Source organism: Lithobates pipiens, unplaced genomic scaffold, assembly GCF_037356315.1.
Source record: "Lithobates pipiens isolate NorthernLeopardFrog02 unplaced genomic scaffold, aLitPip1_a1.2 Scaffold_10, whole genome shotgun sequence".
Lineage (NCBI taxonomy): Eukaryota > Metazoa > Chordata > Amphibia > Anura > Ranidae > Lithobates > Lithobates pipiens.
The window spans coordinates 218,550,771-218,566,027 of NW_027507686.1; the positions used below are offsets into that span (position 1 = coordinate 218,550,771).

General features: G+C 44.1%; 1 protein-coding gene across 3 annotated transcripts in view; it reads right to left on the bottom strand.

The window, feature by feature from the left end:
- CSTPP1 (centriolar satellite-associated tubulin polyglutamylase complex regulator 1) overlaps positions 1-13,619 on the bottom strand; it is a 235,373-nt gene extending 221,754 nt beyond the window's left edge. For 2 of the 3 annotated variants that reach the window (XM_077461248.1, XM_077461266.1), the window contains exon 1: positions 13,486-13,619. In XM_077461248.1, coding sequence (XP_077317374.1) covers positions 13,486-13,552 — 67 coding nt within the window. In that variant the 5' untranslated portion in view covers positions 13,553-13,619. Of the gene's footprint in view, positions 1-13,426; positions 13,446-13,485 lie in introns of those variants that run through there. The other variant, XM_077461257.1, reaches the window with a different exon arrangement.
- Positions 13,620-15,257: the final 1,638 nt, after the last annotated feature.

Below are 15,257 nucleotides of genomic sequence, written 5' to 3' on the forward strand. Positions count from 1 at the left end.
AACATTGATAGGTCGTTTCCTTCCCCCTGCCTGTGAATGGACAGTGAAAGAAGAAGCCGAAAACTGATAAGCCCCTCCCTCTGTCATTCTGCTCTGACTGTCTTCCTGTATGCTCCTCTGCTGCAGAAAAGCAACATTGATAGGTCGTTTCCTTCCCCCTGCCTGTGAATGGACAGTGAAAGAAGAAGCTGAAAACTGATAAGCCCCTCCCTCTGTCATTCTGCTCTGACTGTCTTCCTGTATGCTCCTCTGCTGCAGAAAAGCAACAATGATAGGTCGTTTCCTTCCCCCTGCCTGCGAATGGACAGTGAAAGAAGAAGCAAACCGATGAGCTCCTCCCTCTGTCATTCTGCTCTGACTGTCTTCCTGTATGCTCCTCTGCTGCAGATAAACAACATTGATAGTCCGTTTCCTTCCCCCTGCCTGTGAATGGACAGTGAAAGAAGAAGCCGAAAACTAAGCAACATTGATAGGGCATTTCCTTCCCCCTGCCTGTGAATGGACAGTGAAAGAAGAAGCCGAAAACTAAGCAACATTGATAGGGCATTTCCTTTCCCCTGCCTGTGAATGGACAGTGAAAGAAGAAGCCGAAAACTGATAAGCTCCTCCCTCTGTCATTCTGCTCTGTCTTTCTGTACACTTTTTGCAATGCAGCACAACTGATTATCTCCTTGTGCTGCTTCTCCCCCCCACTCTCTGAGCTCTGCTGTATAGGGGATTGCAAGAGGATGAAACCAAATCAAAATTGACATACTTCCACTGCTTGCATTTATGAAATACATTTAAGAGTGTATTAATGAGAACAGATCTGCATTCATGTGTGTCTTCCATATTTTCCTGGAGGTCATCATTACAATGTAAACAAATGACGGTCACTCTCCGGAGGCAGAGCATGGTCAGTTGAAGGAACAGTACTCCCAATTGTAGAGCGTGGCTCCTGGCTCCGAGTGACATCATGTATATGGTATTCACAGGGCCTCACGCTGGATGTGTACATTCTTGCCAAGCATGCTTACTTAAGCAAGCGCCACTAACAACTTGTTAATCTAATATCACATTGAAGTCATTTGCTTCACCAAATGTCACAGCACACTTGGCTTTCTGCAGGGGTTTTGCTTTGAGCGCTCACGGTTTATAAAAGCTGCGTTAAAACTCAAAGGGATTTTTTTTTTTTATGTTTATAGATAAGCTGGAAAAAAATGCCAATGTATAAAATTCTATACATAACACTGCATTCTAGCTGGACGTCAGCAGGGAAACATGTTATGGGGGGATTTAAAGCAGAGAAAAAAAATAAAATTAGTAATATTACAGTCTGTCAACCAAAATAAATATATATATTTTTCAGTATATTTGTCAAGTCTGACTGTATACACTGTATACGAATTCCAGGCAGACAACTACAGTAAATAGCGGATAGAAAACATACACGGGAGACGCTTTATCTAACAAAGAAATTCTATTTCTGTCCATCCAGTCCTGAGATTTAACCACTTCATTGCCGGGCACTTTCCCCCCTTCCTGCCCAGGACAATTTTCAGCGCCGTCACATTTTGATTGACAATTGCGCGGTCATGCTACACTGTACTCAAACTATATTTTTATAATTTTCTTCCCACAAATAGAGCTTTCTTTTGGTTGTATTTGATCACCACTGGGATTTGTATTTTTTGCTAAACAAACTAAAAAAGACCGAAATTAAAGCGGTTGTATACCTGCTGAATTTTTTTTTTTTTTCCTCACCTGCAAAGCAAAAGGCATAATGAGCTAGTGTGCACCGCATACTAGCTCATTATGAAACACTTACCTTAGAACGAGGCCCCGACATCTGTCCCGATCCACGCCGAGGAAGCTGACATGTTCCCTCTGTGTTTCTTCCAGGTATCGCGGCTCCGGCGCTGTGAGTGGCCGGAGCCGCGATATTGTTACTCCCACGCATGCGTGCTGGAAATTTCTCTCCGGCAGGGTCCGGCATCTGCCGGGCTTCCAGCCGGGAATCCCCTGTGCGCATGCGCCACTGCAGTCAGCGGGGCATTGCGAGGGGAATATCTCCTAAACCGTACAGGTTTAGGAGATATTTTTTTTACCTACAGGTAAGCCTTATTATAGGCTTTCCTGTAGGTAAAAGTCCCCAATTTGGCTATACAACCACTTTAACCGAAAATAAATAGTTTCTTTGTTTCTGTTATAATATTTTGTTTTCTCCATCACTGACGGGCACTGATGAGGCAGCACTGATGAGACTGCACTGACCGGCACTGATGAGGCAGCACTGATGAGGCTGCACTGACGGGCACTGATGAGGCAGCACTGATGAGGCTGCACTGACGGGCACTGATGAGGAGGCATTGATGAGGCTGCACTGAAGGGCACTGATGAGGCAGCACTGACGGGCACTGATGAGGAGGCACCAATCTGTAGAATTGATGGGTACTGATATGCAGCACTAATGGGCTCTGATGATGAGGTACTGACAGTCATTACTGATGGGCACTGATTGGCAGATGTAGTGGCACCTCTGATGGGGGTTGAGCTGATAATCAATACGCTGATTAGCAGCACAGACCCCACCTCTGACAGGAGAGCCACTGATCTCCTGTCAGCGTGAACCCGAGGAAAGCCATTTACCGTCACTTCCCTGTTACACGCTGCTATCGGCTGTGATTGGCCACAGCTGATCACGAGGTAAAGAGTCCACGTCATAGGGTTTTTACCACGATCAGAGTAGCAGTGTGTCAGAATGACACACCAAACAGCTGATCGCCGCACTGCGTGCCCTCGCGAACACAGCTTATCCTGCCTGGACATCATAGAATGTCCAGTCAGGATAACTTAACCCCATTGCGCACGTTATTCTGTTATATGGCGGGCGGGATGTGGTTAAACAGCTCTGCCCCACAAGTGAAGGGAATCTAAAATTGGTCTGCTACAGTTTCACTTTGATGCCCCCTTCCATCCCCCACCTTTTGACTCGACATTGAAAGCAGTACCCTGATGAGCTCACCTCTCTGCTCTTTACTTCTATCAGCATGCTCCTAAAGCCTAGCACACGCAATGAGAAAAGTGGACGAAAAATACCACTTTTGGAGCGATCATATGATGATCTGACCATTAATGCACAGCTTTCGAGAGCCGAAGGGACGAACATGAAAATTTTTCTCATCCGATAACAAAAAGATTGCACTATTTTTGTTTTAGGGCCAGTTCACACCATAGAAACGCAGTCCGCATGCATTCAAGATGCTTTTCTGCATGCACATTCTTGACGTGTTTTGATGCGTTCCAGTGCATTGTTTTCCTCTTTTTTTTCTTAAAACGGTAGTAAACCGCTGAAAAAAAAAAAAAAACTGTAAGACAATGGCATAATGTGCTAGTATGCATCACATACTAGCACATTATGAAATACTTCCCTTAGAACAAAGCCCCCGCAGTGGTGGGCGCCCGGTCACCGCTGAGACGGCTGACATCTTCCCCCTGCGATTATTCCAGGTTCTGGCGCTGTGAGTGCACAGAGCTGCGATGACCTAACATGCGCACTAACAAAAACTGAAGTCCAACTCCAACCAGTTTCAGCAAAAGTTTTATTTTTTGGGGGGGGATAGAGGTTTTACATGAAAAAATAAAAGTAAATAGAAGATAAATAAATATAATTTATATCACTCATGCCAGTATTAAATAGTCTTTCTTATCCATGTAAACTGATCCATTTTTCTTCAGAGCTTGTGCTTATTAAAAGCAACAGATTTGCTGGCTGAATTACCAGAAGAAAATAAAACCTTAAATAAAGAAAATGAATGCAGCCATCACATATAAGAATTGGTAAGCTGCAATATAATAAAATGCTTACTTAACTTAAGGACCAGAAGATTTTCCCCTTAATGACCAGGCCATTTTTTGCGACATGGCACTGCGTGGCTTTAACTGACAACTGCGCGGTCGTGCGACGCTGTACCCAAACAAAATTGATGTCCTTTTTTTTCCTACAAATAGAGCTTTCTTTTGGTGGTATTTGATCACCTCTGCATTTTTTATTTTTTTGCACTATAAAAAAAAAGAGCAACAATTTTGAAAAAAAATAAAATTTTTTTGCTATAATAAATATCCCCCCCCCCCAAAAAAAAGAAAAAAAAATGTATTCATCAGTTTAGGCCAATATGTATTCTTTTACATATTTTTTTCCACCAAAATCACAATAAGCGTATATTGATTGGTTCATACAAAAGTTATCGCGCCTAATAGGGGATAGATTTATGGCATTTTTTGTATTTATTTTTTTTTTTTTACTAGTAATGGCGGCGATCAGTGATTTTTAGCGGCACTGCGACATTGCAGTGGACAGATCGGACACCTAACTGAAATTTTTGCCACTTTTTTGGGAACCAGTGACACTATTACAGCGATCAGTGCTAAAAATATGCACTGATATCGTACTAATGACACTGGCAGGGAAGCGGTTAACATCAGGGGCGATCAAGGGGTTAAATGTGTTCCCTCAGTGTGTTTACTAACTGTATGGGGGACTGTGTGAAAGACACAAAGACAGGATCTGTATACTCTCCCGTCAGAACGGAGATCTGCCTTGTTTACACAGGCAGATCCCCATTCTGTCACTGCGGGGAATGATTGGGGGTGGCCGGTGAACATCGAGTCCAGCCCGCCCACTGATTGGCTTGCGCAGCGACAAATCGCCATGCACGAGCCGACGTACAATGACGGTTATTCGTGGGAATCAGCCACATTGGATTGTGTATTAAACGTCCCTGGGGGATGGTGTATTAAACGTCCCTGGGGGTGAGTGTGGGCCTATGCACTATTTATATGGGTCTGTTGATTTATTTGATGACATTGGATATGGAATAGGTATGTGGAGCCAGTATCTGTCATCATGTAAAGACTTACATTTAATATATGTATGCAGTGGAACTTACTATTACTACTATCATGTTCCAGCCTTGGAGTTATACTGAAGGCCTAGTGATGAGTTTTTTTCATTTTTTTGTTATGTTTGTAGTGAGAGGCCTACTGTCAGGCTGTCATTTATTTGTTTTGTGTGTTTCTTTTTGTCTGCTACTTTAAAATTCAATAAAAAAAGAAAAGAAAATGAGTAAACATGAAGTTTATTACAAATTTAAAATAAAAAAATTAAAAATATTGAAAAAAAGCCACACCTATGTCCAATGAGTATCGGACCTTCAAAAAGGCCAAATATGCTACTCAGTAACTATTTCTGCACAGAAATTATCCAAGAGATCAAAAGTAGATGCATTTCGCATTATTCGCTTCCTCAGGTCCTTCTTCAGGGCATTCTTGGAGGTAAGGAAGAGTAGCCTGACTAAGACTCCTTTCACACCGAGCCGCGGGAAGGCGGCGCTATTTTTGAAACCGCCCCGCTAGTGGCTGAAAAGGGGTTAGATCCGCCCGCAAAACGCCACCAGAGCGGCGTTTTTCCAACAGTATCGCATCGCTGCCCCGTTGATAATGGGGAGCAGCAGTGGAGGAGAGGCGAGTTCGCCGCTCCGAAGAAGCTGCTGGCAGGACTTTTTGTGACGTCCTGCCAGCGCACCGCTCCAGTGTAAAAGCCCTTGGGTCCACAGGCTTTTTTCAGGCGCTATGTAGGAACTGTTTTTAGCACTGCCTGAAAAATGTCAGCAGTGTGAAAGGGGTCTAAGCCCCTGTACACACAGTCGGAAATTCTGACGGAAAATGTCCGATCGGACCATGTTGTCAGATAATCCGATCGTGTGTGGGCTACATCGGACTTTTTCCGTCGGAATGTCCGACCAACAAAGTTTGAGAGCTGGATATAAAATTTTCCGACAACATGATCTGACCGGACTTTGTCCGATCGTTTGTAGACAATTCCGATCGGACAAAGTGCCACGCATGCTCAGATCAAATTACGAGGCCAAAGCTATTGGCTACTAGCCTGAACGTAGTCCCGTTGTAACGAACAAATGCCATCACGCTCTGAACGATCGGATTTTCCGACAACTTTGTCCGACCGTGTATATGCAACACCAGTTTTGGACAAAATCCATCGGAAAAAATCTGACGGATTTTGTTGTCAGAGTGTCCGACCGTGTGTACAAGGGCTTAGAATACATACATAGCAAATATATTTTGTAAGTAATGCGAAACGCGTAGAACTTTGATCTCTTGGACAATTTCTGAGCAAAAATAGTAATTGAGTAGCATATTTGGCGTTTTGAAGGTGCAATACTTGTGGGACATAGATGTGGATTTTAAATTTGAAATAAAATACAAGTAAAATTTTACCTATTTAAAAGGGTAACTCCACTTTTGTGGGGAAAAAAAATAAAAAATCAAATAAAGAAAAAAAATAACATAGCACATATAATTGCGACACTAATCATATTGTAATTGAAGGTTATTAAAAATGCCCTTTCATTTTCAATCTGCAGCTCTGTAATGTTCTGACAATGCAATATGGCTACCTGGAGTCCTGTACACAGAATGTGTACTGACCAATCCCCAGAAACCTTTCCTGCTCGTGTGATTGGCTCACCAATTTTCCCAGAAGTCTGCCTAAGATACAAATCAGATTTCAGGCATCCTCTGCAACAAAAAATGTCAGTTTTGGAGGAATACTTTCAATAGGAGCATGTCTAAGCCCCTGTACACACGGTCGGAGATTTCCACAACCAAATCCGTCGGATTTTGTCCGAAACTGTTGCATACAAACGGTCAGACAAAGTTGGCGAAAAATCTGATCTTTCAGAACGTGATGACGTAATTTAGTTACGATGGGACTACGTTCAGGCTAGTAGCCAATAGCTTTGATGTAGGAATTTGATCTGAGAATGCGTGGCACTTTGTCCGATCAAAATTCTCTACACATGATCGGAGTATGTCCGATCGGCCCAGTTGGTCGGGAAATATTTCCAACATGTTGGAAAATTGGGTCCGACGGATATTCCGACTGAATCAGTCCGATGCATACCACAAACAGTCGGATTATCCGACGACACGGTCCAATAGGACACATTCCGACGGATTCTTTGACCGTGTGTACAAGGGCTAAAGGGATGCAGGCCCAGCAGATTTCCTGATTAGTGCCCTGCAGCTGCACAGCTGACAGTTAACTATGAAAACACTGCCATTAGACCCACTCATCACAGAGAAACACATAGGCCCCTTTCACACTGGGGCGGTGCGGGTGCCGGCGTTAAGACGGCGCTATTTTTTGCGCCACTTTACCGTCGTTTTAGCGGCGGTACTCGGCTGCTAGCGGGGCCGTTTTACCCCCCTGCTAGTGGCTGGGAAAGGGTTGGGAAAGGGTTAAAACCACTGCAAAGTGCTGCTGTAGTGGCGCTTTGCCAGCAGTATAGCGGCGCTGCCCCATTCATTTCAATAGGCAGGAGCAGTGAAGGAGCGGCATACGCACCACTCCTTCACCGCTAAAAAGATGCTGCTAGCAGGACTTTTTTTTTACTGTCCTGCCAGCGCACGGCTTCCTACCCTTTTGTTAATCGAAAGAAATCCCTATGATCCCTTTCACACTGGGGCGCTTTGCAGGCACTAGAGCACTAAAAATAGCGCCTGCAAATTGCCCTAAAAGCTTGAGGGCTTTCACACTGGAGTGTGAGGTGCGGCTCTTTCAGGGCGCTTTGCAGGCGCTATTTTTAGCGCTCTACCACCTGCAAAGCGCCCCAGTGAGAAAGGGGTCATAGGCATTTCTTCCAAATAACAAAAAGGTAGGAATCTGCAACAAAGGTTGTTATAATGCTTGCAATGCACATAGATCACAGAAGTGTCCAAAAACATTTTTGATTTTTGCAGAATTTATGGATGTGGTACGTTATCATCAGCTTTAATTTTCTGGTATCAAGTCTCTGCTTTCATTAAAGTTGAATAATGTCCCTGCTGTAGGTGTACCTCGCAAAACCTGGCCAAATAACTCTCAGCCTTGGCACAATTGGTGGAATGGCTCTTGAAGAGTAATGCAAATACCAAAATGCCTTGATGAGTGGATGCAATCTGTGGGAGGGTGCATTTGCATGCAGTGCACCCTAAGTAAGGATGGGGAGGAAAGAACTAGATAATACTGGACGTCCTCCAGCTGGGAAATGTGGGGGGGGGGGGGTCGGGGGTCTATCGCACATATTGAAGCTTCTAATGCACACTGTGAAAAGCTCACAGCATACAATAAAGTCAGTGTAAGCAATTTTAGTACAGCAGAGGAGCCGGTATAACTAAGATTGAAGGGAAGGCTGGAGTTCAGCTTTAATGTTTTGTGACCGCAGTAACTTTGTTTTGTTACTAAGATTGTACTCTTCATTACCATGACTCACTTTGGGGGATCTCAAACCTACGTCACAGAGCAATTCAAAGCCATTTGTATCCCTCTGTAGGATGGATAGCGCTGTAATGTGTTTCCTCTGTTTTCTCTTTTTATATTCCCACTGCACCTTGTCTGCAAATCCTCATTTTTACCCAACCAGTACAAGGACAACCTTTACATCTCACACCCTGTCAGAAGAAATAGTTTCACGTGTCTCGCCAAGTCTCGGAACACCTTCTCAGTGCAGCGACAGTCCACATAGATCAGAGGGAGGTGGTCACTCCATTGTAAACCAGGCGTTCAAGGAGTTTAGAGGAAAAGGGGAGCAGGGAGATAGGGCATAGATTGAGATTGGTAGGGTCAAAGGATGGCTTTTTAAGTATGGGGGTGACCAATGCGTGTTTTAGAGCATTGGGGAAGATGCCAGAAAAGGGAGAGATTGAAGATGTGGGTTAGAGAGTGTAGGATAGAGTCAGAGGGTGACTGTAGTATTTGAGGGAATAGGGTCCAGGGGGGCATGTGGTTAGGTGGGCGTTAGAAAGGAGTTCAGCAACTTTGTTTATAGTAGCAGGTTTGAATAAGGGGAGTGTCAATTGTATCTGTTGACGTGGGGTCTTAACTGGGAGAGATATCTGTAGAGCAGAGGTAGGCAACCCCCGACACCGGTGCCGGAAGTGGCATGCAAAGCCTCTTTTGCTGGCACTCGACTCCCTTCCTACCAGCGGAGCAGCACAGGGAAGTGTCAGTGAGACACTAATGCATTGCAATTTTAGAGTAGCCCACGCTGCCCCTGCACTGAAGGGGAGGCACTGCACACCCACACATTGTAAAAGATGGGAAACATTGTTTGCTGTAGCTGTGATCGTCCACTTTTGTGATGGGGAAGAGATTGGGTGCAATTCTGCTGGGGGGGGGGGGGGGGGCGGTACTTGTTTCCAGGAGGAGGAGTGTCTTGGCCACTGCTAAAGCCAATCACAGTCCTGCTAGCCCCGTCCACCATCTGGGGGAAGGTGACTCCCCCATACATCTCATGTGACATCCCATACATCTCATACAAGCATGCAGGCTGGATGTGAGAGGTGGATCAGCAGGGTGAGTGTGCCAGGACAGGTAGATGTCATCTCTGCATCCTTCCACCACTCTGCATATCACACATATCATAGATGAGAAGAGGGTACAGCGGTAGGGCAGATGATCAGTGGGGTACAGTGGTGGGGCAGATGAGCAGTGGGGTACAGTGGTGGGGCAGATGAGCAGTGGGGTAGAGTGGTGGGGCAGATGAGCAGTGGGGTACAGTGGTGAGGCAGATGAGCAGTGGGGTACAGTGGTGAGGCAGATGAGCAGTGGGGTACAGTGGTGGGGCAGATGAGCAGTGGGGTACAGTGGTGGGGCAGATGAGCAGTGGGGTACAGTGGTGGGGCAGATGAGCAGCGGGGTACAGTGGTGGGGCAGATGAGCAGTGGGGTACAGTGGTGGGGCAGATGATGTCTCATCTCTGCAACCTTTCACCACTCTGCATATTACACATATCATAGATGAGGAGAGGGTACAGCGGTGGGGCAGATGAGCAGTGGGGTACAGTGGTGGGGCAGATGAGCAGTGGGGTACAGTGGTGGGGCAGATGAGCAGTGGGGTACGGGTGCAGGGGGGTACAGTGATGAAACACATTTGGCCATCAAATTCACCTAACCTAAACCCCATAGAGAATCTGTGGGGTATCGTCAAGGGGAAGATGAGACACCAGGCCCAACAATGGAGATGATCTGAAGGCCGCTATCAAAGCAACCTGGGCTTTCATAACACCTGAGCAGTGCCACAGGCTGATCGCCTCCATGCCACAACACATTGATGCAGTAATTCATGCAAAAGCCGCCCAGACCAAGTATTGAGTGCATACTATACTGTACATGGACATACTTTCAATAAGCAACATTTCTGTATTCAAAATCCTTTTTTTTAGTGGTCTATATTGAGAATATTAAAATTTTCTGAGATACTGAATTTTGGGTTTTCACTAGCTGTAAGCCATAATCCTCAAAATTAAAAAGAAATGCTTGAAATGCATCACTCTGTGTGTAATGCATCTATATAAAATATGAGTTTCACTTTTTTAATTAAATTACTGAAATAAATTTAATTTTGATGATATTCTCATTTTAGGAGATGCACCCGTAATATATATATATATTTTTTATTTTATTTTTTTTGACCCTATAGAATAAAATGTTGGGTTTCACAAAAAAATTTGCACAGTATTTGCGCAGCGGTATTTCAAACGCAATATTTTTGGAAAAAATTCACTTTAATGAATTTTATTGCATGCAAACACAACATAATACGTATTATTTTTTATTTATTTTTTTATGTAAAAAGACGATTATACGCCAAGTACATGTCACGCTTTAAAAATTGCATATGCCCGTGGAATGGCGCCAAACTATGTCACTTAAAAATCTCCATAGGAGGCCCTTTAAAAAAAATTGCAGATCACCTGTTTAGAGTTACAGAGAAGGTCTGACACTTAATTATTGCTCTTGCTCGGACTTTCACAACGATACCTCATGGTGGGTGGTGCGATCACCATTTACATATGCGCACTAGAACTGCGCGATTAATCGTTAAAAAAACGCGATCTCGATTCACCCCCCTCTGATGATCTCTCCCTCTGAGAATAAGCGATTCTTTCATATAAACAAGTGGAGAGATTATCTGCTCACTCAGCTGTCAAAAGAAAGCATCCAGGGCAAGCTGCTGAGTGTAGAACTTGAAACATTGTAACTAACTTACTTCTTAGATCAAAGGGAAAGAACATCTTGTGTAAACAAATAATCTGGGCAGTCTGCCAAGCTTTCAACCATGTGTAAATGCAGGAAGTTTAACCACTTAAAGTCTAAATCTTTTTCTCACACTTCTTTCTTAAGTTAAAATCAATATTTTTTTTTGCTAGAAAATTACTTGGAACCCCCCAAAAAAGAAATTATATATATATATATATATATATATATATATATATATATATATATAAAAATCAGAAACTCTAGGGAATTAAATGGCAATTGCTGCAATATTTTATGTCACACTGTATTTGCCCAGCAGTCTTTCAAATGCAATTTTTTAGGAAAAATACACTTCAATTAATGAAAAAAAAATGAAACAGTAAAGTTAGTTTTAATGTGAAAGATGATACGCTGCGAGAATTGTGAGAGAATCCTGATCTATCGTCTAAGCAGAAAAATCGTGATTCTCATTTTAGCCAGAATCGTGCAGCTCTAATGCGCACAGGACTTACGTAGGTGTTCGCATTTGCACATGGGGGGGGGGCTGAGGTGCTTTAAAAAAAAAAGTATTTACATTTTTATTATTTATTTTATCTTTAATAATTTTTTACAATGTTTATTTTTTTATATTAACGTTATTGCTATTACAAGGGTTGAATATCCCTTGTGACAGATGGGTCATGACAGGCCCTCTTTATGGAGAGATCTGGGGTCTATTGGATCCCAAATCTTTCCTCTGGCCTTCAATGCAGCCAGTCAGACACAGATTGGTCTAAACAGCTGCTTTCCTGGCTGCTAGCGATTCCATTGGGGGTACAACTTGTCATGCAGTTTGGAACTGTCAAATCACAGTTTGCTGATGGAAGGAGAGAGCAGACTGATGACCTCAATGTGCTTATGCTTCTCCTTTGCACATACAGAAGCCTTAGCCCTTGTACACACGGTCGGACATTCTGACAACCAAATCCGTTGGATTTTGTCCGAAACTGTTGCATACACACGGTCGGACAAAGTTGTCGGAAAATCCGATTGTACATAACGTGATGGCGTTATTTCATTACGACAGGACTACATTCAGGCTAGTAGCCAATAGCTTTGGTCTAGGAATTTGATCTGAGCATGCGTGGCACTTTGTCCGTCGGAGTAGGCTACACATGATCGGAGTATGTCCGTTCGGACCAGTTTGTCGGAAAATATTTCCAGCAAGTTGGAAAACTTGGTCCGACGGATATTCCGACGGAATCAGTCCGATGCATACCACACACAGTCGGATTATCCGACAACACGGTCCGATAGGGAACATTCCGACGGATTCTCCGACCGTGTGTACAAGGGCTTAGAGTTCATATCGCCAAATTTCCAAGCAAAACTCTGAGGTTGATTTACTAAAACTGGAGAGTGCACTATTTAGTGCAGCCCTCCATAGAAACCACAAAGGATCAGAGGAAGCAACATGATCACAAAATGCAACTGCAATACTTCTCTCCTACGTGTAAATATCTACATAATTTTTTAGAACCCGCAAACATTATATATATCCACATATACACACACACATATATATATATATATATATATATATATATACATACACACAAACACACACAGGTGCAGCTCATAAAATTAGAATATCATCAAAGTTTAATTTTGCAATGCAGCCCCATTTACTGGTCAATAACGCCGCCAAATACAATGGAGGTCATTTTTGCCACAATGCAGCATGTGTATACCCCCATTAGGGATGAGCTCAGGCGTGTTCGCATGGAACAGGTGCAGATCCCGCCAGGAAGTCGGCGCAGCACTAATCACAGGCAGTGAGACATTGCCCCATCTCTGCAGTTGCCCATCGGGGAAATGTCTCACTGCCTGTGATTAGCGCAGCGCAGTGCCGACTTCCTAGCGGGCTCTGCACATGCTCCATGAGAAAACACGCCTGAGCTCATCCCTAACCCCCATATGCCTTTTCAGCTTCAAGGGACAGTGAAAACAAGGCGCAACTGCCTATTTTTACTCCTCCCCAAAGTATAAACTAGGCCAGTCACACATTGTTTTGTGCTACATAAATATCCAGTATGTCTGCACTGCTCCTCAATGCGCTTTTATGATGGGAATGATTGCACTGGGCTGCAGTAAGACTTTATCTCCTGTAAAGAAAAGTGAAGGGTGGGACCTGCCTGCTCTGTCTGGGGTGGGGGGGGGGGGGGGGGACTGGCTGGACAGAATGACACATCCAGTTCACCTGTGTATATTATAAGTCATACTCTGAGATATTTGTATGCTATACCATTTAGTGTTAATAATAGCATTCCAGTGATGCCAGAGGATGGACATGGTGACAGTTGCTCACCGGAAATCTATGATCCCTACAAGAAACGAGCACTATGCATGCAGCAAAGGTCTGCTCACCCAGATACTCCGGGCCGGACTGCAGCAACCTCTCTGGGCTCATTCTTCTCCCTTCTACTGACATCATTATTCATTACAGAGCCGCTTCCGGCCCGGTAATTAGGCCGCGTCTGTAGTTACTATAGCAACCCAGGCCTCCTGTGCGCCATCAATGTGTCTCGGCTGCAAACTGGAGCCTCTCATTATGGTTCCCCCTGCCTGTCCCCCCTTGGAAGGAGAGGGGCATGTGAGGGACATGTGAGAGGAGCTCTGAGTGCAGCAGCACAAAGGCTTCCAGGTGACATTGCTATCTATCTGCAGCTACATTAGTTTATTTCATGGATTTTAGTTAGAAAAGTGCAGCTGAACTCAATAAAGAAGGTTTTCAGTTGTGTGGGGAATTGTTCATGGTGCCTCAGCAGTACCCAGAAAATAAGCACCTTTTGTCTTAAAGTAGTAATAACCCTCAGCATATTTTTTTTAATATTTACCATATTGAGCACAGAAAAATAATCATTGTATAGTAAACTATTTGTTGAAATTCCACTTGTAGTTTTTATCTCTAAGATCCCTTTCAGGCAGTTTTCAGGCATTTTAGCGCTAGAAACAGCGCCTGAAAACTGCCTTCCATGCCGTGCCTTCATACGGGGAGCAGTGTGCTTGTGGGACGGAAAAAAAAAGTCCTGCAAGCAGCATCTTTGGGGCGGTTTGGGAGTGACGTATACAACGCCCCTAACCATTGCAATGTATGGGCAGCACTTAGGAAGCGCCGCAACATGGGCGTTTTTAACCCCTTCTTCAGCCGCTAGTGGGGGTCAAAAGCGCCCTGCTAGCTGCCAAAAAGTGCCACTTAACCACTTAAGCCCCGGACCATTTTGCTGGCTTAAGACCAGAACACTTTTTGCGATTCGGCACTGCGTCGCTTTAACTGACAATTGCGACGTGGCTCCCAAACAAAATTGACGTCCTTTTTTTCCCACAAACAGAGCATTCTTTTTTACTTTTTGCTATAATAAATATCCCCCAAAAATATATATATAAAAAAAAACATTTTTGTTCCTCAGTTTAGGCCAATACGTATTCTTCTACATATTATTGGTAAAAAAAAATCGCAATAAGCGATTATTGATTGGTTTGCGCAAAATTTATAGCGTTTACAAAATAGGGGATAGTTTTATGGCATTTTTATTAATATTTACTTTTTTACTAGTAATGGCGGCGATCAGCAATTTTTATTGTGACTGCGACATTATGGCGGACACATCGGATATTTTTGACAAATTTTTTGGGACCATTGTCATTTATACAGCAATCACTGCTATACAAATGCAGTGATTCCTGTGTAAATGACACTGGCAGTGAATGGGGTTAACCACTAGGGGGCAGTGTAGGGGTTAAGTGTGTCCTGGGGCGTGTTACTAACTGTGGGGGGCTGGGCTGTGTGTTAGTGAACACCGATCTCTGCTCCAATCGCAGAGATCAGTGTCACTTGTTACTAGGCAGAACGGGGAGCTGCTGTTTACATCGGCATCTCCCAGTTCTGCCTCCCCGTGAGACAATCGTGGGCAACACTGCAGTGATCGAGTCCGCGGGACCCGCGACCGGACTTACGGGGGTCCCGACAGGTGCGCGCGCCACTGGCGGTGTGCACGCGATGGCAGGGCAGCAATTACAAATGGACATACCTGTACGCCAATTTGCTTGCCCGTGCCATTCTGCCGACGTACATCGTCGTGCGTCGGTCGGGAAGTGGTTAAACAGCACTAAAGCGCCCCTTAAACGAAGAACATTTT